At 43.0% G+C, this 22,383-nt stretch overlaps 1 protein-coding gene across 19 annotated transcripts in view; it reads left to right on the top strand.

The window, feature by feature from the left end:
* Positions 1 to 21,886, top strand: part of LOC141157366 (rap guanine nucleotide exchange factor 2) — a 238,778-nt gene extending 216,892 nt beyond the window's left edge. For 9 of the 19 annotated variants that reach the window (XM_073644607.1, XM_073644521.1, XM_073644513.1 and 6 more), the window contains 17 exons: positions 797 to 940; positions 1,018 to 1,221; positions 1,446 to 1,554; positions 1,755 to 2,001; positions 5,120 to 5,277; positions 6,252 to 6,492; positions 9,883 to 10,266; positions 10,877 to 11,088; positions 11,174 to 11,297; positions 11,984 to 12,007; positions 13,163 to 13,386; positions 13,566 to 13,745; positions 14,904 to 15,056; positions 15,371 to 15,587; positions 16,466 to 17,025; positions 19,657 to 19,980; positions 21,068 to 21,886. In XM_073644607.1, coding sequence (XP_073500708.1) covers positions 797 to 940; positions 1,018 to 1,221; positions 1,446 to 1,554; positions 1,755 to 2,001; positions 5,120 to 5,277; positions 6,252 to 6,492; positions 9,883 to 10,266; positions 10,877 to 11,088; positions 11,174 to 11,297; positions 11,984 to 12,007; positions 13,163 to 13,386; positions 13,566 to 13,745; positions 14,904 to 15,056; positions 15,371 to 15,587; positions 16,466 to 17,025; positions 19,657 to 19,980; positions 21,068 to 21,093 — 3,531 coding nt within the window. In that variant the 3' untranslated portion in view covers positions 21,094 to 21,886. The remainder of the gene's footprint in view (positions 1 to 796; positions 941 to 1,017; positions 1,222 to 1,445; positions 1,555 to 1,754; positions 2,002 to 5,119; positions 5,278 to 6,251; positions 6,493 to 9,882; positions 10,267 to 10,876; positions 11,089 to 11,173; positions 11,298 to 11,983; positions 12,008 to 13,162; positions 13,387 to 13,565; positions 13,746 to 14,903; positions 15,057 to 15,370; positions 15,588 to 16,465; positions 17,026 to 19,656; positions 19,981 to 21,067) is intronic. The other 10 variants (XM_073644587.1, XM_073644568.1, XM_073644661.1 and 7 more) reach the window with 8 other exon arrangements.
* The last annotated feature ends 497 nt before the right edge of the window (positions 21,887 to 22,383 follow it).

Genomic DNA, 22,383 nt, shown 5'->3' with positions numbered 1-22,383 from the left:
GGGCATTGCAGTAGCTTAGGTATCCATGGTTATGACCACTAAAAACTAACAGACATTATATGAGTGGTCGTAACCATGGATACCTAAGCTACTGCAATGCCCTACATATGGGGTAAGGGACATGGCTAATCAGAAGAACTATACTGAATTTCTAATTGGAGGTATTTGCTAATAATATTACACATATTGGGATAGGATCTTGGAGATGTGTTAACCCCTTTAAGTTAATTTTATCAAACAAATTGAGCTCCGATCATTCTTCAAAAGAACCTGTTATTCGATTCATACTGCCCAAACCATGCGGCATGAATCAGAGCCTGGCTGCTCGTTTACAGCCATGTTAATTTTTAGATCATATATAATCTGAATATCTGACCAAGGAACTTGGCTAGAGATATGAGACTAAGGGCTGTCCCTACGTAAACACATGGAAGAGACCTGTCAGTCAGTGGGTAGACATGAGAAAGACCTGTCAATCAACTAGAGAGTGGTGCGGGGAGCGGCCAGCCAGGGGCCGTACCAGACTAGTCTCGTCACTCCCTATGGTCCCTGGTCAGGACGTTTCAGAAAAAACATCATGCAGCCAGGCCCTGATTACTGCTGCTCGTGGTTTGTGCAGCATGAATTAATCGATTGGTTCCCTTTAAATAGGTTTACAGTTCTGCACTGATTTCTATGAAAAGCAGGGTGGGATTCCATAATGGATATTCACTTTAAAGTATTAGATTGGTCATTGTGTTATATCCCAATGGTGCTTTGCTGTTTCCGTGGTGTAACTGTATTTTCTATCTATTAGTGCTATTTGGCTGAGCGTGGCTCCTCTACCTTGCAGGTGACTCGAGTCGTGCTGCTGTGGGTCAACAATCACTTTAATGACTTTGAGGGTGACCCTGCTATGACTCGATTTTTAGAGGAATTTGAAAATAACTTGGAACGAGAGGTAATGTCTATATTTTTCTAGATGCTTATTTTATTTTTTTCCCCATGATTTTAATGATCCTTAATTTTACCTTTCAGAAAATGGGTGGACATCTGAGGTTATTAAATATTGCATGTGCTGCCAAGGCAAAAAGAAGATTGATAACACTAACAAAGCCCTCGCGAGAGGCGTCTTTGCCTTTCACCCTGCTGGGGGGGTCAGACAAGGGGTTTGGTATCTTTGTTGACAGCGTGGATCCTGGCAGCAAGGCTGTTGAGGCTGGCTTAAAGAGAGGGGATCAGGTACGGTAAGACCACCTTCTCTGCGAGAAATCTCTACTGCTTACTGCTGAGAAAGAAAGGGAAGAAAGAGCCAGTTCAATAATTCATGTCAATTAAGTCTATTACTTCTGCAATCCCTATACATTAAAGGGAAAAAAAGCTGCCCCAAACAGCTCTTTCTCAGGAAGGTAAATGTCACCGCTTGTATTATTAATCACGTCGGGTTACTTGCCCTTTACTTTCAGATATTGGAGGTGAACGGTCAGAACTTTGAAAACATTCAGCTCACAAAGGCTATGGAGATCCTGAAGAATAACACTCACTTGTCTATCACTGTGAAAACCAATCTGTTTGGTAAGTGGACTGCATGGAGGTAGCATTCATCACAGGCAGCAAATCGGTTGTAAAGTGACTTTTTAGGAAAAGCAAAGCAATGCACAATGCGATCCTAAGCTTCTCCTACATGTGATCATGAATATATGGTCTGTATACGATCTATGAAACAGACTCTGACACTTAATTTTTGCTCTTCCCTGGTGTCTTTCTTTCTCCAGTCTTTAAAGAGCTTCTAGCAAGAATGTTGGAAGAAAAGAGAAATAGTGCCCCACATTTACCCAAAATCGGAGATATCAAGAAGGCCAGTCGGTTCTCTATTCCTGATCTCGCAGTTGATGTTGAACAAGTGATTGGACTTGAAAAAGTCAGCAAGAAGGGTAAAGCCAATACTGTAGGAGGGAGGAACAAGCTGAAGAAGATTCTCGATAAGACCCGGATCAGCATTCTGCCTCAGAAGCCTTACAAGTAAGGAGAAGTTCTTCTCATCCTTAAATTGTTTTTATTAAGAATATTTTCCTTATAGAAGCGACAATCAGACTGTGTTCACATAGCGTTTTAGCAAATGTTCAGTTGCTCCCCTCGGTCGGGGCTTTAGTCTAAAGCAAAACTGGTTTTGGGTCCATTGACTATAGTGATACGGACGGCGTTACGGTGTGCTCTGTTGGACATAATTTTCAGCCGTTTGCGCCTTCCTGAGGTGGACAGCAAGATGTAGTCCACTAAAGGTCATTATTGGCAGCTATTTGTGTAGTAAAAGCTGGTAATGTATAGACACTGCTTACACGTCTTGTATCATACACACTAAATCTGAAAAGGACGGGATTATATGAGCAGTCGATGAATAGGACCTCAGCGATTCAAGTGATGGTAGTAGAGCTATTAATATTCTCATTATAGTACAATAATCCAGCAAATCTCTGGATGTTTTGTCCTGACAGAGCCATATCTTCCATATTACTGGATGCATCCAATGTAGTACTGCTGCCCTTTATCACAGTGATTGTGTATGATTGTGTATGGGGTTTATGGAGAAATCGCCCTGTGTTACTGGTAATCCCTAGGTTTCGCTCCTGTGGAGTCTCACGTGTTACAGAAATCTCTAGTTGTTGTGCTGGTCTGACAATACGTGTATAGGCTGAGAGCCCCTAATTATAGAGCACACCCCTTCTAGTCCTCTTTACAGCCCTAAAGTCATAAACGTTCTTTGTGCTGCGGATGGGCTTTTCAGTGCTGATCTAGGGCGGCCTTCAATGGGACCGGGAATGGCTTTTCTTGTGAACCGCTCCCAGTCACATTGTGTTCCTGGATTACAGGTCTCTGGGTTTAAGGTCTGTTTATTTGGGAGTAATTTCTCTTATATGAATGAATCAGTAGGAAATAGCCATGACTTGTCAGACACTAGGACACTGTGTTTGCACTGAGTACGCAGTATGCAGCCCCCAACTACAGTGCGCTTCTGCTTCTGGCTATAGCATGAGCAATGAATGGAGAGGAGCACCAATGAGACCAAAAGCACCTAGCTACCCAATACTGGCACCCGTATACCTAGTAAGGCTGCGTTCACACATTGCGTATTTTCGCGCGCTTTTTTGCACGCGCTTTTTCAAAATACGCAATGTGCCTTGTGTCTGCCAACAAACTGAATGGGAAATTCACTTTGCCATTCAGACACTGTGTTATTTTACGCAGCGGGAAAGCGCAGCTGCGTAAAGAATTGGCATGTCAATTCTTTACGCAGCTGCGTCCTGTGCTTTCTCCTATTGTGCCCATTATAAGCGATGGAATTACGCAGCGGTGTTCACACACTGCGTAATTCCAGCGCGTTTTTATGGAGGCGCAGGAGAAACTATGGATACTCACCTATCCCAAGGATGGGAGAGGCGTCTGCTCCGGTCCCGCGCTTCCAGCATCTGCCGGAGAACCGTTTGGCTGACTATAGCTTACCGTCTTGTAACCGGCTTCCGGTCAGCTGATTTACAAGCCGGTCACCTGACAGTCAGCTGATCGCTTCACGGCAGATGCTGGAAGCCGCGGGACCGGAGCGGACGCCTCTCCCATCCTTAGGATAGGTGAGTATCCATAGTTTTTTTCTTTTAAAGCAGTGTATGTACTGCAGCCAGAAGCTGTCTGTACATACACTGCTAGGGGGGCACTCACACACACGACACATAGACACAAACAGGACACACATACATTACATTACATTACACATACAGACACATACAATACATTACATACAGGTGTCAATGCTCCTCACACTTCATTTCTCCTGCACCTGCGTAAAAAAAAAACTGCAGTGCGTGAATGGAGGTGCAGTTGTGTGTAATGAACAGATTTTCTGTGTCCCTAAGCTCAGACCCCATTGTCCTACGTCTGGCCAAATAGATATGGAGACGTTTCCACTCGGGAGGATTTGTAGTAATCTTAGCAGTGTCGGGTGAAAATACATTTACCTCTTGAAGGCATTTTGTTTTCTGAGCACAATGAGTGGGTCTTATGCCCTGCTGGGTGACATCGCTCCGATGGGTGCTGGAGCCTTTGGAGCAGCAGGTCTGTAGTCTTCGCTCACCCAACCTTCCTGTTAAAGGGAACCTGTGAGAACCTTCGTACTACGAAAAATATAAAAGCGACACCTGATTTGTAGTAATCCAGTGTGCAAGTGCTAACAAATAAAAGTTTGAAATCACATGCAAATTAGCCTTGAAGTGCTTTGTGGGCGTGCCAATGTACTTGGTGTGAAGATACTCCCAGTGTAATGTCAGGCTGGTCTGTATGTGGCTTCAATGCTTGAGTTATCCATGCTGGAACATCAGGTCGCTACAAAACCGGGACTTAATTAACCATATCACTAGTTTGACTAGCCAATTACATGTTGGCTTTAGGTTACATGCTCAAGTTGTGGATTTAATGCTGATTTTCCGCACTAAAATCCACACTTGTTGGGTACTGTATTGCACTGTAAATTTTCTGAAGGCAATTCTGCCTCAAATACGCACCGTGTAACCGCCCCTGAAGGGGTTGGACACTACTTTTTTTATTGATGGCCTATCCTTGGTATAGGCCATGAATATCTGATTGGTGGGGTGTGACACACAGCAACTGCGCCGATCAGTTGTTAAATCTTGGATGCTAAAGTAACACACATCATTTCTGTAGTGGCTGCAGCCGGGTACTGCGGATCTTCCTTTAGCCATTTGAATAGGGGGTGGGTCTGCAGTACCCGGCCACAGCCACTATAGAAATGAGGGCGCTGTGTGTTCTGGAAGCATCTGAGAACATCCGGCTGGTGGCGGTAACAGCTGATCATCATCCGTGCCGTACGTCGTCACCAATCAGATATTGATGGCCTTTCCTAAGGATAGATCATCAATAACGATTCAAAACCACTGTTGGCTGGACATTGGTTTGGCAGGCCGCTATTATTCCCAACCTAAAGCTGCTTTTCATAGTCAGGAATGATATCTGACTGAGAATTGACAAAGGTTCTCCATAGTACATGTCTTTCTCCATCTTGCCTAGTTCTCGTCCTTCTCTCTACTTCTGATATGTACATGCACTTACATCTGCTGTCTTTGTTTCTTAGTGACATTGGAATCGGGCAGTCTCAAGATGACAGCATTGTTGGCCTGAGGCAAACCAAGCACATGCCGGCCACGCTCCCAGTCAGCGGGACCCTGTCATCCAGCAACCCGGATTTACTGCAGTCTCATCACCGCATACTGGACTTCACCACCACCCCAGGTGGGAGCGCGCGGCCCCTGCGTCTGTGACTGAGCCGCCACATCCTGCGCTGCGGATGTTCTGATTGCAGCCGCTGCCGGCTTATTCCCACTGTTTATTTTTCCACATTTTTAGACTATCTTTAGCCGGTTTAACAAGAGCGTTCATCATAGGTTATAGGACACGGACTGGTGGAAAGATTAGATAATTGAATGCAAGACAGAAGTGTGTGGTTTTTGTTAGCATTTGCTTTCTATGTTATTTAGCGACCGTACAACAAAATTCCTATCTAACACGTGTAGATGAATTAGCAAACCTGTAGAGAATAGCTGAGCCCAGCTCCATTTCAGGAGCACACTGGATGATACGTTTCCACACTTGTGTCTAATTGCAAGGGCCGTGCAATTGTAAGACCGAATTCAGACACCTGTGAATCTGGGGCAGAGTATGAAACGCAGCAAGTCTCCTGAACTCGACTGTCTCATAGGCTTATGTCAGGAGAATGGCGGCCAGTCTCTGCATCGTAGTCCGTACTCGGATGATGCATGGAGGTCTGAATTCAGCCTTATATTTAGTATGTCAGTAGTAACTATACTAATCTGTCATATTACCCAGCCTTCAATGTAAGACACCTAGAGACCATGTTGCTTATCTTTTTTGTGTAAGTGACTGCACCTGGCTGCTTTCTTTGTGCTGCCATTGCTGGTATGGGAGAGGCTAGCCTGTCTTTTTGCTATTTGATGAAGGTTCTTGTCTCCACAAACAGAAATTTGCAATTTGTAACTCTAGATTGCCATCTAGTGGTTAAATCATAGAAGCACATTTTTTCTCCCAAAATCTTTTCTTTTTTTTTTCTTTTTTTTATACTTCGCAAATAAAGTTTAGATGAAGGCCAAACGAAAACTATTGAACATTGTTATTAATCTGAAAATACATATATTATGTGTTACCTAAATTGTACTGTGCTTTACATTGTCTTTTCCTCCTTCCTCTAGATCTCCCTGATCAAGTACTGCGAGTATTTAAGGCCGACCAACAAAGCCGCTATATAATGATAAGCAAAGACACCACTGCAAAGGAAGTGGTAGTCCAGGCTATCAGGGAGTTTGCCCTGACTGCGGTACCTGAGTCTTACTCTCTGTGTGAGGTATCTGTCACTCCTGAAGGTGTCATCAAGCAGAGGCGGCTCCCAGACCAGCTGTCTAAGCTAGCTGACAGAATCCAGCTCAGCGGCAGGTATGGTTGAATTTGTGGTATCTAATCAAATCAGCATTGCATATTTTGTATTGGATGTCTGTTTTCTCTTTGAGTTGATGCTAAACCTGTTAGATTTTCTGCATCAGCCCCGAAACACGATTATCAAATTATCCAGATGGTGATGTAATCCTATTGCAGTTAAAACTCTCAGGGCCTGCTGCCATCTGGTGGCTAAAACTTGCAATTTCATTGATTGGATGTGTATTTGAATGTATGCATGTATATACAGTACAGACCAAAAGTTTGGACACACCTTCTCATTTAAAGATTTTTCTGTATTTTCATGACTATGAAAATTGTACATTCACACTGAAGGCATCAAAACTATGAATTAACACATGTGAAATTATATACTTAACAAAAAATGTGTGAAACAACTGAAAATATGTCTTATATTCTAGGTTCTTCAAAGTAGCCACCTTTTGCTTTGATGACTGCTTTGCACACTCTTGGCATTCTTTTGATGAGCTTCAAGAGGTAGTCACCGGAAATGGTTTTCACTTCACAGGTGTGCCCTGTCAGGTTTAATAAGTGGGATTTCTTGCCTTATAAATGGGGTTCGGATCATCAGCTGTGTTGTGCAGAAGTCTGGTGGATACACAGCTGATAGTCCTACTAAATAGACTGTTAGAATTTGTATTATGGCAAGAAAAAAGCAGCTAAGTAAAGAAAAATGAGTGGCCATCATTACTTTAAGAAATGAAGGTCAGTCAATGCAAAAAATTGGTAAAACTTTGAAAGTGTCCCCAAGTGCAGATGCAAAAACCATCAAGCGCTGCAAGAAACTGGCTCACATGAGGACTGCCCCAGGAAAGGAAGACCAAGAGTCACCTCTGCTTCTGAGGATAAGTTTATCCGAGTCACCAGCCTCAGAAATCGCAGGTTAACAGCAGCTCAGATTAGAGACCAGGTCAATGCCACACAGAGTTCTAGCAGCAGACACATCTCTTCAACAACTGTTAAGAGGAGACTTTGTGCAGCAGGCCTTCATGGTAAAATAGCTGCTAGGAAACCACTGCTAAGGACAGGCAACAAGCACAAGAGACTTATTTGGGCTAAAGAACACAGGGAATGGACATTAGACCAGTGGAAATCTGTGCTTTGGTCTGATGAGTCTAAATTTGAGATCTTTGGTTCCAACCACCGTGTCTTTGTGCGATGCAGAAAAGGTGAACAGATGGACTCTACATGCCTGGTTCCCACCGTGAAGCATGGAGGAGGAGGTGTGATCGTGTGGGGGTGCTTTGCTGGTGACACTGTTGGGGATTTATTCAAAATTGAAGGCATACTGAACCAGCATGGCTACAACAGCATCTTGCAGCGGCATGCTATTCCATCCGGTTTGCGTTTAGTTGGACCATCATTTATTTTTCAACAGGACAATGACCCCAAACACACCTCCAGGCTGTGTAAGGGCTATTTGACCAAGAAGGAGAGTGATGGGGTGATACGCCAGATGACCTGGCCTCCACAGTCACCAGACCTGAACCCAATCGAGATGATTTGGGGTGAGCTGGACCGCAGAGTGAAGGCAAAAGGGCCAACAAGTGCTAAGCATCTCTGGGAACTCCTTCAAGATTGTTGGAAGACCATTTCCATTGACTACCTCTTGAAGCTCATCAAGAGAATGCCAAGAGTGTGCAAAGCAGTCATCAAAGCAAAAGGTGGCTACTTTGAAGAACCTAGAATATAAGACATATTTTCAGTTGTTTCACACTTTTTTGTTAAGTATATAATTCCACATGTGTTAATTCATAGTTTTGATGCCTTCAGTGTGAATGTATAATTTTCATAGTCATGAAAATACAGAAAAATCTTGAAATGAGAAGGTGTGTCCAAACTTTTGGTCTGTACTGTACGTATACACTGCTCAAAAAAATAAAGGGAACACTTAAACAACAGAATATAACTCCAAGTAAATCAAACTTCTGTGAAATCAAACTGTCCACTTAGGAAGCAACACTGATTGACAATCAATTTCACATGCTGTTGTGCAAATGGAATAGACAATAGATGGAAATTATTGGCAATTATATTAAATTAAATCAATAAAGGAGTGATTCTGCAGGTGGGGACCACAGACCACATCTCAGTACCAATGCTTTCTGGCTGATGTTTTGGTCACTTTTGAATGTTGGTTGTGCTTTCACACTCGTGGTAGCATGAGACGGACTCTACAACCCACAGAAGTTGCTCAGGTAGTGCAGCTCATCCAGGATGGCACATCAATGCGAGCTGTGGCAAGAAGGTTTGCTGTGACTGTCAGCGTAGTGTCCAGAGGCTGGTGGCGCTACCAGGAGACAGGCCAGTACACCAGGAGATGTGGAGGGGGCCGTAGGAGGGCAACAACCCAGCAGCAGGACCGCTACCTCTGCCTTTGTGCAAGGAGGAACACTGCCAGAGCCCTGCAAAATGACCTCCAGCAGGACACAAATGTGCATGTGTCTGCTCAAATGGTTAGAAACCGACTCTATGAGGGCCCGACGTCCACAGATGGGGGTTGTGCTCACAGCCCAACACCGTGCAGGACGCTTGGCATGTGCCACAAAACACCAGGATTGGGAAAGTCGCCACTGGCACCCTGTGTTCTTTACAGATGAAAGCAGGTTCACACTGAGCACATGTGACAGACAGGACAGAGTCTGGAGACGCCGTGGAGAGCGATCTCCTGCCTGCGACATCCTTCAGCATGACCGGTTTGGCAGTGGGTCAGTAATGGTGTGGGGTGGCATTTCTTTGGAGGGCCGCACAGCCCTCCATGTGCTCGCCAGAGGTAGCCTGACTGCCATTAGGTAACGAGATGAGATCCTCAGACCCCTTGTGAGACCATATGCTGGTGCAGTTGGCCCTGGGTTCCTCCTAATGCAGGACAATGCCAGACCTCATGTGGCTGGAGTGTGTCAGCAGTTCCGGCAAGATGAAGGCATTGAAGCTATGGACTGGCCCACCCGTTCCCCAGACCTGAATCCGATTGAGCACATCTGGGACATCGTGTCTCGCTCCATCCACCAATGTTACGTTGCACCACAGACTGTCCAGGAGTTGGCGAATGCTTTAGTCCAGGTCTGGGAGGAGACCTGGACTGGTCTGTGATTTTGTTGTCAGCACATTCAACTTTGTACAGAACAAAGTATTCAATGAGAATATTTCCTTCATTCAGATCTAGGATGTGTTATTTGAGTGTTCCCTTTATTTTTTTGAGCAGTGTATATATACGTGTGTGTATGTATAAGTTTTTTAAAAAAAGCCAAATATATATATTTTTTTGTATCTTTTTATATTTAGGATTATTAATGTGCTAATTGTTTGGATGCCCAGTCCATGCAGCCTCTTCTAAAACTTGCAGCTAACCCAGTTTACTTATTCCAGGTATTATCTTAAAAACAACATGGAGACAGAAACGCTATGTTCAGACGAAGACGCCCAGGACTTGCTAAGGGAAAGTCAGATTTCTTTGCTTCAGTTAAGTACTATCGAGGTGGCAACGCAGCTGTCAATGAGGAATTTTGAGCTTTTCCGGAACATTGAGCCAACAGAGTACATTGACGACCTTTTCAAACTCAAGTCAAAAACTGGTTGCGTCAACCTCAAGAACTTTGAAGACGTGATCAATCAAGAAACTTTTTGGGTGGCTTCTGAAATTTTGAGAGAGACTAATCAGCTTAAGAGAATGAAGATCATCAAACATTTTATCAAGATTGCGCTGCACTGTAGAGAGTGCAAAAATTTCAACTCGATGTTTGCAATTATTAGGTAAAATGAATGTCTTATTATCTGTGGTATAATTGAGCTAAAAAGATGTGTGGTTTGCTCATGCCTTTTCTATGGCTTGTAACAAGAGAATAGCAGCTATATCTGTGATTTAAAGCAGACTTATCACAAAACCTGATTTGAACAATAGGCAATTTTGTGATTATTTTTTTCCCCAGTTTTCCATATAATATCTAATATATTTAAACAGAAATCTTGCAATTTTCATAGATTCCTACTTGTCCTGTACAGAGGTCTTTTCAGCAGTCTCATTATCATCACAGGCAGGATTACAATGATTAGTTATGCCTATATACTGTAGATAACATGGCACCATGTCAGACAATAGTTGATGATCGAGCTCACCTCTTCACCCTCCTTCACAATAACTTTTGCCCAGATTAGAATATTCCCAGTTTACACAGTTTATCATTAGGCCTACAGAAAATAAAAATACTGAGCGAGCTTTGTACTTTAGTATATACAGGCTACTATAGGTCCGTTGATGCTCGGCCAATGGAGGTGCCATTATTGTAACCACTTTTTGTAGGTTCAGATGTGGGAACGTGGAATATCCAGACTATACCTATTATTGTTGTTCATTCTATTCCAGTGGCTTAAATTTGGCTCCAGTGTCAAGACTAAGAACAACATGGGAAAAACTCCCTAGTAAATATGAAAAACTTTTTCAAGATCTGCAAGACCTCTTTGACCCATCGAGGAACATGGCAAAATATCGGAATGTACTAAACAGCCAGAACCTCCAACCGCCCATCATCCCTCTGTTTCCTGTTATTAAGAAAGACCTCACTTTCCTACATGAAGGTGATCATATTAATACATTTCTGGATGCATTCTTTATATGGACTTACAGGAATCCTGGAAACTAGATGTCTTTTTTTCCATCCAGGCAATGACTCAAAAGTCGAAGGATTGGTAAACTTTGAGAAACTAAGGATGATTGCAAAAGAAATTCGCCATGTTGGCAGAATGGCCTCTGTGAACATGGACCCTGCCCTGATGTTCCGTACAAGGTGAGCTTATGTTTTTTAGTCTTTTTCTGCTTGCAAAATTGTCAAGAATGTACTGCTTGGGTGGCACAATACTCATTAGTTTTGAACTTTAAATTGAATATTTATGTATGATAATGTATGTAAAGCGCTACAGAATATGTTGGTGCTACGGTATATAAAAAAAATAAAGAACTCTTTTTAACAGATTCATGGAGGAATTCAGGAGTCTGTTAAAAATAAAGTACACCTATAATTTTTTTTTTTTTTTATTCTTTATTCCCTCCCCCACTCATCATGCTGTTAATTGGAGGGGGTCCAGGTCCTGAGTCCCCACCAATCTCCTAAAAAGACAAAAAAAAATCTGACATGGGCAGCTGCCTATGCAGAAGTACGTAACTCCTGCACAACCCGGGTGCACACAGACTTTCTTTTCAGAACTTTTTTTTGAGTGATCAGTGGGGTCTCAAGACATGAATATGAATATATATATTATTAGATCTAACAAATATAACTCTCTTGTGTTTGGGGACTTGGAGGTATTAAACCACAAGTGGTAATGCTCTCCTATGTGTGCCATTTGGAAGTGTCTGTTGGCTGCCCGTGAGTCTTGTCTTGTGGTCTGGGCCTTTCTTTCTGAGCTTGTGATCTTTCTTTCTCCCTGTTTCTTTCTATACACTTGCTTCTTCCTCCATGGTTCTCACTTGCAGAAAGAAGAAGTGGAGAAGTTTGGGGTGAGTTTGTTGGTGCCCATGTCGTCCACTGCCACATATTATTTCCATCCTTTCCATTCGCATTATTTCCTTTCTTATGCTTTTCGCTTTGTGTTACCTTTTAACCCTCTTGCCAGCAGACTAATGATTTATTGAGCTGATCTAGTGTTAGTTGGTCCCAGTTTCTACATTATTATATACAAATGAAGCATTTACACATGGCCTAGAAATGCTTCTTCAGATGCATCACTGCTTTTGGTGTCAGCCATGGCAGTGGGACATCTTGATTAAAGGTCCTTAACATCTGATTGATCCTTGTTTCCATTTTATTTGGTATCTGTTCTTTTTTTTCCTACCTTGGCTTCATAGTAGGGAAACAAATGCCAGAACTGATCCCATAGTTATGTGAAGGTGTTTCCAGCAGATCAGTTGTTGCGTTTGGTTCTAGAGCTGGAACAAATACGCTGTATGCTGGTTTCTATCCAGCTATGGATGCCGGACTGGTGACGAAAGTGTACAACTTTCTAAGCCTTTGTGTCCGAGTAGACAGGACCCAGCACTCCTGACTTACCATATATCTACTCTCACACGCATTCTTAACCATCCCTACCAAAAAAAGTACTAGTTTGTGTAGTTACACTTTTTCTCGGGGCTTGGTAAGTGACACCTGATGCAGAAGGTAGCTCATAGTGATGGCTTCATCCTCCTCAATAAGGTCCATAATGCATGGTCATCACCCTGGACCGCTTCATACACTAACCAGCTACTTTACTGACCACTGAACATGTAGTTAACACTGTAATCGTTTTCATCACCCGCCACCAGTAACTGCAGTAAAGCAGACAGTTTTTCAGCATGAGCTTTTCCCGTTAATGATCCAGTTGATGGCTAAGGTCCAAGCTGCAGCTTTGCATTGTGCACATCGGTTGAGATCCGGTTACCTGAGCCCATTGCTGCAGCTTTGGACTGTGGGTAATGTTTAGAGGAAATATTTTGCATAGTAGATAGTTTTTCCTAGTGTTTGACTAGTTATTTTTTCTATACTAGCTTTACTTACTGGAATGAGGCATGTGTAGCATAAATCCCCCTCATTTCACCCTTGCATGACTACATTTTTCTCCATCATGTCATGAGATGAATGGCTTTATTTCATTGTTAATGGTCTTCTGTTCCCAGGTCACTCAGTCAGGGCAGCACCAATGCCACTGTCCTCGATGTGGCACAGACCGGAGGGCACAAAAAGCGAGTACGACGCAGCTCCTTCCTAAATGCCAAGAAACTGTACGAGGATGCACAGATGGCTCGCAAAGTGAAGCAGTACTTGTCCGATCTGGATCTTGAGATGGATGAAGAGAATCTGCAGACTCTATCGGTGCAGTGTGAGCCAGCAACGAATACATGTAAGCAGCATGCCACAATCTGCTCTGTTGGAAGTCGCTTTAAGCCCTTTGAGTATTAGTCCTATGATGTGTGCTGTGAAGGGCTGCATTCATTACATTACGCTACTGATTGTTCAGATTTTGGGTCTAATGTCTTTATAAACTTTATTTTAACTAATTTTTATTTTATTTTTTTAAAGTGCCAAAAACACCTTGTGACAAGAGATCAGGGAAACCTGACACATCACCAGTAGCACCGCGGGCAGCAACGCAGCAGAAGCAGCAGCCAACATTAAAGCCAAATCAGGCATTGCAGGTGCCCGCTGTGTCGCTCTATCCGTCTAGGAAGAAGGTGCCAGTCAAGGATCTTCCTCCCTTCGGTTAGTGAAATTATTTACTACTTTTAATAGACTCTCCGTGGAGTTTATTTCATAGTTTGCTCTGTTGGTATAAGTCAAAGTATTGAAAAGTTGAGTGAATGAAGAGAGCGGCACTTCTGCGGGTGAAATAAAAGCAATTACTCTATTTCTTTAAGCCATTGAGAAGTTGATGGCACTCTGTGTAGCTGGAGAACATCAATAGGGTCCCAACCCCTGCCAACATCAGAAAAAAGCTCTGCACAGTGCTCAGGAGGTTAATTAGTATTGGCCATCCAATTTGAATTCCATGTAGTAATTAAACTTCTGAGAGTCCAAGGATATACAAGTGGAGTTCTTTTTTCTGATGAGTTAATTAAAGGCATGCAGTATAGACTCGATGACTTACAAAAGTTGAGCTGCTCTATGGACAAGATGCTGTTTTTCTACAGGTAGGTAAGAACTCCTTGTTTGGAGACTTAAAGGGTTATACCCAAGATGGGGAATAATTTACTATCTGTAGGATAAGGGATAACTTGCTGGTTGCTTGGAGGTCCAACCACTGTGACTTTCCGCCTTCCACCCCCAGTGATCCCTACATTGGGGCTGTGAAGCACTGTAACTATGCCCTGCACAGCTGTTTTGAGTGGAGCAGAGATTCAGGATCTCGACTTCTATTCCATTCGTTATCTATGGGACTGCCGGAGAAAATAGTATAACACTGCAAATTTCGGCAGTCCCATAAACAATGAATGGGTTTCAGAGTGCCTTTATCTGGATAGGGGATGACTTGCTCTAGTAGGAATAACCCTTTTATGGGTTAATTTCACAGTTTCAGCCCATATTTTCTGATCCCATATGGTCTCGTGTAATCAGCAGTTGAGGCCACATCTGCTAAAGGGGAAATGTAACATTACATGCCAGCCATTTATACAAATGTCCGTCTATGTAATACCTGGACGTGCTGTGTCCTGCAGGTCTGTACAAGAGGAGAAGGGGTCCCAAGCGAAGGCCAACTTTGTAAAGTTTCTTATGAAATAGTTTGCTGTACATAACCCCCAGTGTGACCAAATGTAAAGAAAAGTAGAAATGTAGGCTTCATTGTAACTATTCAGTTACAGACCCTCACCCCCATACCCTTAGATCAGGTTCTTTCATACTGATATATGTCCTCTCTAAAAGGCATCAACTCACCACAAGCGTTAAAGAAAATTCTTTCGTTATCAGAAGAAGGAAGCGTAGAGCGCCACAAGAAGGGGGCAGATGACACGCTATCGAATGCTTCATCGCAGCTCTCTTCTCCACCCACCTCGCCACAGAGCTCTCCTAGAAAAGGTACTATGGCCAGATGTTCACCCAACCATGCTGTAGGTAGCCCGGCCATTAGCACTGATGTGCAGCTGTGGATGGTGTGCTACTTCTAGTAACTCGGAGGACAACCCCTAATTAAGGACAAAGACCTCTCTAGTACATATTTACCCCCTCCATAAGGCTATTAGCTCAGCTCCTTCGTGTTGATTAAACATGACTTGGTGCCACTTTACTTCCAGACCTATTTTTCACTGCAGTGTGAGTAGAGATAGTATTGCCGGCACATAGTGGGCACAGCAGGCCACGATCGCTTCATTTGTTAATAATTTGCTTTGCAGGTTACACTTTGGCAGCCAGCGGCACTGTGGATAACTTCTCCGACTCTGGGCACAGCGAGATCTCTTCCCGCTCCAGTATTGTTAGCAATTCCTCATTTGACGGCATGCATCTGCATGATGATCGACGGCAGAGGCATTCAGTGAGCATTGTGGACGCTAATCTAGGTGTGGTGCGGCCTGACAGGAGAGCCATGATGGAAGTGGACCCCTGCATAGGGTATGTATTGCATCAATAATACCACCTCGTTGGGTAGCGGGCACAGCCGTGAAATTGAAACATTTTTCAGTTAGATTGATTTATTAAAAATCTGATTTATTGTGTAAGCTGTCCAGATTTCAGCAGTTTCTCCATTTATATCACTGGTAAGTCATCAGATTTAAAGGGCATGTCCCGGACTGCGATATTGATGACCAATAGAATAGGTCATTAATATCATATCAGTGGGGTCGGTCAGCTGGCATCCCCATTAATCATTTGACTACTGGAGCTGTGGCTCTTTGATATACTGTACAGTACACAGTGTACAGTGCTTGATATTAAGCACTGAACGAGAGCTGAGCTGCAGTACCTGAGAATGGCCATTGTATGGAGCTGTCCTGTTCTGGCACTGTATTCACTGCACTTCTGGTGGTCTCAGGACCTGCTAATAACTGATCGGTGGGAGTGCTGGATGTCGTACCCCACTGATCTGATATCGATCATCATAGACTGAGGGCATCAATGTTGTAGTCTTGAGCAACCTTTTTAAGGTATTTCTGACATCAAGCATAGCGCAGCTTGCAGCGTCTTTCTAGCGGTCTATAATAAAACCCTGATGAGACCCAAGTCAGTGAGGTCTGTCTGGATCCATCAAAAAATGGAGGTCATGATGCTATTGTGTGTAGTAACTTGCTTTACTGCATGGTGTAATTGTAAAGCAAAACTAAAACATCTACATATATTAATGTGTATATAAACCGGATAGTTTTCTGTTCCTAAAGGTCTAATACATCGTAGTATAAGATTTCATTGTGTGTTGTAAAATAAGAAGAACCGATGTGCTAGTGATGTGGCCTTCTTGCCGAGTAACAACGTATTTTCCCCTCTCGTTCTAGCCCGTACACGCATTTGGCAGAGACTAGAGGCTTATACGCTGCAGCGACGGTTCTGTCCTCTCCCAGCATGGAGGAGCTCTCCCAGGACCAGGGTGACAGGGCGTCCCTGGATGCTGCGGACAGTGGACGTGGTAGTTGGACATCTTGCTCTAGTGGATCCCATGACAATATACAGACTATACCACATCAGAGGAGCTGGGAGACTCTTCAGTTTGGTCATGTTCAGTATGATGGCACATCAGATGGAGCAGGTTTCTGGCCACCAGGGACTCATCTGGACCAGGTTAATTTTCCTGATCATAGCACAAAGTATGGCAGACACAATCAGGGAAGAGAGGCTTTAGATCAAGCACAGTCCAGAGCAAGCTGGGCATCATCCACTGGCTACTGGGGTGAGGACTCTGAGGGCGACACTGGCACCATTAAGAGAAGAGGTGGAAAAGATGTTTCACTTGAAGCAGAAACCAGCAGCCTAACATCTCATATGTCCGAGGAAGCCAAGACTCCACCAGTGCCCACACACATAGCCGTAACAGCGTCTTCATCAAAAGGTCTTATTGGTAAGAACAAGTTATCTTACTACTTACATCTGCTGAGAAATGTTGTGCTGCCAATTATTATTCAGATGCTATATAAGCAGATAAATGAACTGATTGTTCCAGATGAGCAGAGAAATTCTTATTGTCTGACCCATAATGACTCCTAGACATACTTGTAGTATGACAAACAAAAGGCTTCTTAAGAGAGATTAATAATGTAACCGTGTGCAATCATAATTACATCAATATATATCCAGTAAGTCAATGATGGCCCATAGAAAAGCAGGACTTGTAGGTCTCCTCACCAGCAGAACCTTGTAAAGTGCAGCATTGGGGTAATTAGCACATATAGTCCTGCCAGGGGCTCAGGTCTTATACCCACAGAGGAAGTGGGTATAAAGGAAAGGAATTTTATGAGTTGTAAAAGAAAAAAAAAAGTGGGTAAGGAAGGGATTTTGGGGTGAAAGGGAACCTGTGAGGTCACCCAAGCCTCTCAGACTGCACCCATAATGATTTAGAGCTATGACCTAGTATCGCAGTCATGTCCCTGATGTCCCAACTTATGTCCACAAAAACAACTTTATCTGTCACCTATCTCGGACCACTCCAGCTTGGTGACTTTAAGATGCGCACTGCCTGTGACTCACAGTATGGGACATTGAGGACAGGAGTGTTATACTGGATTATGGCTCCGTATCTTGTAGTGCTGGCTCTGGGGACCTGACAGCGTCCCTATAATGTGGTAAAAGAATAAAAGCATTCCTTACCTGTTGGATCCCCGCTGCTCTGGGGCTTCTCGCCAGCCGTTGTGTACCGGGCTGCAGTATATTATAAGTACACAAAGACCGGCGGGGGTTCAACTGGTAAATACACTTTATAAAAGGTGATTGATATATTATAGCACTCCATAAACAAGGGGAAAAGTAATGACCAGAAAGTGTCACATTCTCATCAATTCATATAACCAAAGGGGGGATGCTTGTTCATATAGTCGTCTTTTGATATCTAAAATTAAGAGTCGTACATAGCAATTAATCACAATTAAAAACATAACGTAGGGAAGGCAAAAACCGGGGTGAAGCTCGGCTTCTAATTAATACCCATTTGGTACCATGGCCCACAGGATCCCTTCACATAAAACCACTATGAAAGCTGATGGGTTCCTCCAGACAATCACTAGTAATAAACCCTCAGGGGATGTTCTTCTCGTCAGCCATGTAGATAATCGACTACTTATGCACAGAAGTACTACTGGGGGGAGGAGGGGATGGCAGACAAGGCCTAGCCGATGTAACCAGTCCTCTGTCCCTAGGATGCTGTGTGCTCAGGAACTTCTACAAAAAGCAAATACAATTCTATATGGCAGTGATTTAAGGGGCATTTACAATCCACTAAACAGCTCAGGATCTATCTCAACAGATGATACCAGTATACTCCTAAAAGTTATATTATAAACAGCCATAGTATCTCTAAAACTTAACATTTAATTAGCTATAATAAAAAAAGCATAAACCACATAATAAGGTGCTCATAGTGCCAGTGCTCATTAAATAATCATGATCTCACCCAGGTCTTGATGACTCCGATGGATCCAAGGTACGGAGACAGGTCAGCCAAATTACAGGAGTACAAACCAATGTTGCATATGTGCCCTGTTTGTCTCCTGCTCTGACAAGAGAAGTACCCAAGCCCAAGTGTAGCCTATATCAGTAAAATAACCCCAAACAAAGGGGTGACATCTCCTTTTTGACCAGGCAGCACTCTGCACGTTCGGTTAACCATGTGGCTGCCACTGCAGCACTTGGCATTTTTGGCTGTTTTTTCTTTGGGGTTATTTTACTGATATAGGCTACACTTGGGCTTGGGTACTTCTCTTGTCAGAGCAGGAGACAAACAGGGCACATAGGCAATATTGGTTTGTACTCCTGTAATTTGGCTGACCTGTCTCCGTACCTTGGATCCATTGGAGTCATCAAGACCTGGGTGAGATCATGATTATTTAATGAGCACTGGCACTATGAGCACCTTATTATGTGGTTTATGCTTTTTTATTATAGCTAATTAAAGGATAAGCATTTGCCCTACAAGATAGTTATGGACAAGCATGGTTAAAAACTCTTGTTTCACAATTCTCTTGCTGTGTAAACAGGCTGCCGATTACCCGTTATAAGAGCAAAACCCTTGATCATCAGGTGAAATGATCTTCTGTGCAGCGCATAAGATAATCATTCTCAATGGTGCATAATCCTGTGTAATCAGGACTCGCACTGCTAATGGTAACGGCAGCCTGTGTGCGCTGATATTTCGATAACCGCTGAGTAATAAAAGTTTACTGATCGGCGATCATATTGTGCCGCTGGTCAGTCTGTATAGACGGACCTTACTTACATGTAACTCTATAGTTCGCTGTAGTGACTGTCAGAGCTACAAAACACCCCCTGGGGGACTGAGCAGCAGCCTGAGCTTGTAGGGGAACAGGAGATGGATTTTAGATCACCCCAGTCTCCCTGTAGTGTAGAGCCGCCAACACTGCAGAACATGAAGAGCAGGCAGGCGCTGCCCGACAACTTTTCACTTGGCATTATAGAGTTTGCTTTTGTTTTACCTCCTTTGTTTGGTTTCTCTTGTGACAATAATTGTCTCTTATGGTAGTGTATTGTGTTACCACAGCACGGAAGGATGGGCGATACAGAGAGCCGCCACCCACACCGCCAGGATATGTAGGAATCCCCATAGCAGAGTTTGCTGATGGACACCCACAGTTATCTAGGAAGCCTCCAGACTACAACGTAGCACTACAACGCTCCAGGATGATGGCCCGAAGGAGCGACAGTGAAGGAGCTCCAGCTACATCCCCACCTTCTCATAATCACCCTTGTAGCAAGCTGGTTAACAAGCCACAATGGCATAAACCCAACGAGGCAGATCCACGGCTTGCCATATATCAGACACAAGGAGTAGCAGCAAAGGATGATGGTAAGTGTCCTGGGAAGTGTATGACTACTTCTGGGTCATTGATGGATTGATTGAAGCTATGAAAGAACCACTGTGCTCTAGGGCAATATCAATAAGTTGAAAAACTTAGGCACTCAAAAAATGAAAGAATAGGATTCTTGAATTTTATCTTTTGATTTTTATTTGACCTGAACTGACCCTGGAAAACAAACACTGACGTTTGAGTTATATTAAGTGTGGAAAGGGGTCGGAAGAGCTTTAATATGGTGGAGCTAGTCGGGCTGTGGTAGTTTCAATTTACTTAAAAAGCAATGACCTGTCATTCAAAGACTGTGAGCAGGCAGAGGAGCTGGGAGGAGAAGAATTGTGAGAGAAGTAGTGAAAGCAGCTCCACATATAAGACAAAAGGCGTGCAGGAGCAGAGGAATACGCTATGACCAAACGAGTAGATCCACAGCAGAGAAGGTAGATTCCAGCTCCGTAAAATTCCAAACCTTATTCAAAAGTATTAAAAATGAATTCCATATAACAGTCAATTGGCAACGCGTTTTGAATACACTTCGGCTTTCTTTGTCTGAGCCAAAAACTAAGAATGTTGAAGTGCATTGGAAATGCGTGGCCTATTTATTGCTACATGGAATTCATTTTTAATCCTTTTGAATAAAGTTTGGAATTTTAAGGAGCTAGAATCTACCTTTTTTGCTCTGGGGGAGGAGAAGACCCAGTGTATAGTGCAGACTCACATGAACATACTATGGGCACATAATCACACTTGTATGAGGATGGCCCTTCCCGGCCTCACCACAGGTCATATGACCTAAACAAGAAGTGTTAATTGTTGGATAAACTGTAAGGAAATGATAAAAAATACATTTACAGGATGTTTGGGACCACAATTCCTACTCTCATTAATATGGTGGCCTGTTGATTTATTTTATAACTTGATGGCCTTCCCTTTTGTGCGTTCCGTTATTGTGAGTTGACTTCTGCATGTTTTTTATACATATATTAATGCACTTTACATAGTAGCACATTCTAATGCTCGATCAGATGCATGATGTTTTTGTATACATATTTTCTACCCTTTTTATTCCTTTTTCTCTTGCAGATGATGAACAAGTGTCGGCTGTATGAGGTTAGGACCTTGCCCTGTTCTAGGATAAGTCACCAGAAATGGAGAGCACAAGAGGATGCCCAATGATTGGAGTCTGTGGAGCAGTTTCCTCCTCTGCCTTATAAGCAGCACTGGGCATCTAATATCCTTCTGTTTCACTCCCTGGCATGTGAAATACTGTGAAGACATCACCGCGGCACTTTTCGTCCTGTGCGAGTTGTTGCTTGAGAGAAACTGTGCAGGAAGCTGAAATCTGATGGAAGCTGGCTGAATGTTGCACAGTATCATTCCACATTTGTCAGTCACCACATCAGCAATCCCTTCTATTGCACTTCTTCATGCCTGGATGGTGTCTTTCTTTTTTTTAAACTCTTGGTTTTAACTTTTAGTCATAGCTAGCTTTGCCTACTGTTTGTACGGCCGGCTAGCCATGTGCTTCTATCAGCTATTTTTACCTTTAGCTGAGATTGCATTTCAATCGTCTCTGTACACAGGTTTATTGAGTTGGTTTACAATTCTGTTACAATCTGATCCCGGCGTGCGCAGTCCTCCGTCATGAGAGGTGCACGCTTTACGTCTGGAGAGCGTCTTTGTTACATCAGGATATTTACAGTGTTATTTCACATCTAAGTTATGACATATTTTTTTATGTTTATATAGAGATTTTTAATTGGAAAAAAAGAACTGGATTATATTAAAGTAACGGCAGCTTGGGACATTCAATTAATGCTACTAGTTGTTAATATTGAGCATATTTGGTAGCTTTTTTTCATCTTTCATCTTAAAAAAAAAAAAAACAACAAAAAAAACAAATCAATCTGTTCAGCAACCATTGTCATGATCTAGCTATCCCTAGCAATGCAGCACATTCATGTATATGACACGGGGATGGAGAATGGTCATTGTGGGACACTGCACTCGTAGAGAAGGCTAATGGGTAGCATCCATCTGCTCACAGCTGCTATTTTACACGTTCATGACTGAATCGCCATCTTTCTCCCTTTGCACAGACTCCGGATACCTGAAGGCTGCCAATCCGAGTAATACTCCTGTGTGAGGAACTTATGATCTTGGATTATTAAACATTTTTTTTCCATTTTGCTCTAAACTGATCATATTGATCAGTGGTTTAACATATATATATATATATGTATACAACTTTAAAGAAAACAAGGAAAGAAATGACAGTGTTTTTTTCACTGTGGAAGCTGACAACAGTGCTTTATTTAATGCTTCTATCCTGTTATCATGGCTTTTGTCGACCTTCCCTCTATATCACATTGTCAGTTATGCCTATGTAATTTTACATG

Source organism: Phyllobates terribilis, unplaced genomic scaffold (genome assembly GCF_046119375.1).
Source record: "Phyllobates terribilis strain yellow unplaced genomic scaffold, ASM4611937v1 Scaffold_1__5_contigs__length_1240528914, whole genome shotgun sequence".
Taxonomy (NCBI): Eukaryota; Metazoa; Chordata; class Amphibia; order Anura; family Dendrobatidae; genus Phyllobates; species Phyllobates terribilis.
This window is presented reverse-complemented; position numbering and strand designations above follow the sequence as displayed.